Source organism: Penaeus monodon, chromosome 22, assembly GCF_015228065.2.
Source record: "Penaeus monodon isolate SGIC_2016 chromosome 22, NSTDA_Pmon_1, whole genome shotgun sequence".
NCBI lineage: Eukaryota > Metazoa > Arthropoda > Malacostraca > Decapoda > Penaeidae > Penaeus > Penaeus monodon.
Window position 1 is genome coordinate 8216133 of NC_051407.1, and position 1844 is coordinate 8217976.

The following is a 1844-nucleotide window of genomic DNA, read 5'->3' on the forward strand; positions in this document are numbered from 1 at the left end:
AGATTTTTAAAAATATGAATCTGTTCTTTTTGCCTCTCCCTTGCCATGGATATTAATCAGGTAAAGACCCTTATTGCAGTCTTCTGAAAGAATTTAGTAGCAACACAACTTTTAAGAGTACATTCGTCTATTGATTTATTCGTTTATTTTCGAGATAGAGAAACAAGAATAAACTTTTTTGTATGTATTTGGTAAAAGTTATAAACAAAAGTAATAAAATATTAACTAGGTTGACATGAAGGTAGGTATTACTTAGGAAGGTAGAAGTTCCCTAATGTTTAAGGGCCAGAATATAAAGTGGATGGAGTACCAGCACTGCTTCCACTTCCTCCAAATCCTCCACTACTTTCTGCTCCACTTCCGCTAAAGCCTCCGCTTCCTCCACTTACGCCTCCGAAACCTCCACTTACTCCACCTGCACCGCCAAATCCTCCATTTCCACCACTACCGCCAAAACCACCTGCTCCACTACCGCCAAATCCTCCATCGCCACCAAAACCACCTGATCCACTACCGCCAAATCCTCCATCGCCTCCAAAGCCACCTGATCCACTACCGCCAAATCCTCCATCGCCTCCAAAGCCACCTGATCCTCCAGTGCCTCCGATCACTTGACCACCAGCACTAGCGGCAGCATTAAGAGCAGTTTCAAGATCCACGCCAATAGGAAGAGTTGGGTTCTCTCCCTCTTCGTAGTTGACAAAGTAAACCTCGGGGTTGGTAGCTGGAGGAGCAGTAACCTCGATTACTCGTGGGCCTGCTGCTCCATCGTTCTTGTTCAGGACATACACGATGTTCTCTTGCCTTGGTGGAGGAACAATGATGGGTTCAGGTCCTGCTCCTCCTTCAGGAAGACGCACGAACAGAACGTTATGGTCAACTCTTGGTGGTGGGACACTTGGTGGTGGACCGCTTGCTAGCTGAGGTTGTTCAGGAGCATCATACAGGAAAACATTTCTCGTGATTACAGGAACAACACAAGATCCATCCACATGCAGGATCTCTCCCTCACGACACCCACCAGCGTGACTTCCAGATCCACCATCAAATCCACCGCTGCTTCCGCCGGAGAATCCTCCACCAGACACTCCACCGCCACTTGAGAATCCTACACCAGAGATTCCACCATCACTTGAAAATCCTCCGCCAGAGATTCCTCCGCTGCTTGAAAATCCACCACCAGAGATTCCACCGCCACTGGAGAATCCTCCACCGGAGACTCCGCCGCCACTAGAGAAACCACTTCCGGATGAGTGACCTCCACCGTGGGAAAATCCACCTCCCGATGGCGAGGCCAAATTGTAACCTTGAGGTGCCGCGTAAGCTGCGACCACGAGTGCCGAGAGTACCTTTAGAATATACAAGTAGAGTGAATATATTTTCAAAGGGATTCTTTATATCATGAATTGTTTTCGCATTAGGTGACCTTTCTATATCTGAATCTATATACGTGTGTTCTTAGGTTTGGGTGTTGTATCTGAGTGTGTGTGTAAGTGAGTGTGCTCGTGTGATTTCGTTTGAAGAATAGGATGCACAATGTGAAGTAACTAAATTTTACTATAACTACTTCCTTCTCATATCAGCGTAAGGAGTAGGAAGTACCACTCACCAAGAACCTCATGGTGGACGATTACTGACTCGTCCAGCCAAACTCCAGCCTTATATACTTCCATTCTCTCTCTTTTCTCTCGCACTCCAGTGACCCCAATTTCTTCTCGTCCCCAGTTCCTCGCTTAGTTTTTTTTTTTTTTTCGTAAGTATTACCTTTATCGTATTGTGCTTAGAGAACGCTGTGGGTATTCGAAGAAAATACATTTGTAAGTTTACTCTCAAAACATGCTCAT

General features: G+C 45.8%; 1 protein-coding gene across 1 annotated transcript in view; it reads right to left on the bottom strand.

Moving 5' to 3' along the window:
- Window positions 1-192: 192 nt before the first annotated feature.
- Window positions 193-1844, bottom strand: part of LOC119587323 (glycine-rich cell wall structural protein-like) — a 10532-nt gene continuing 8880 nt past the window's right edge. Inside the window, exon 3 of the mRNA XM_037936072.1 lies at window positions 193-586. Coding sequence (XP_037792000.1) covers window positions 279-586 — 308 coding nt within the window. The 3' untranslated portion in view covers window positions 193-278. The remainder of the gene's footprint in view (window positions 587-1844) is intronic.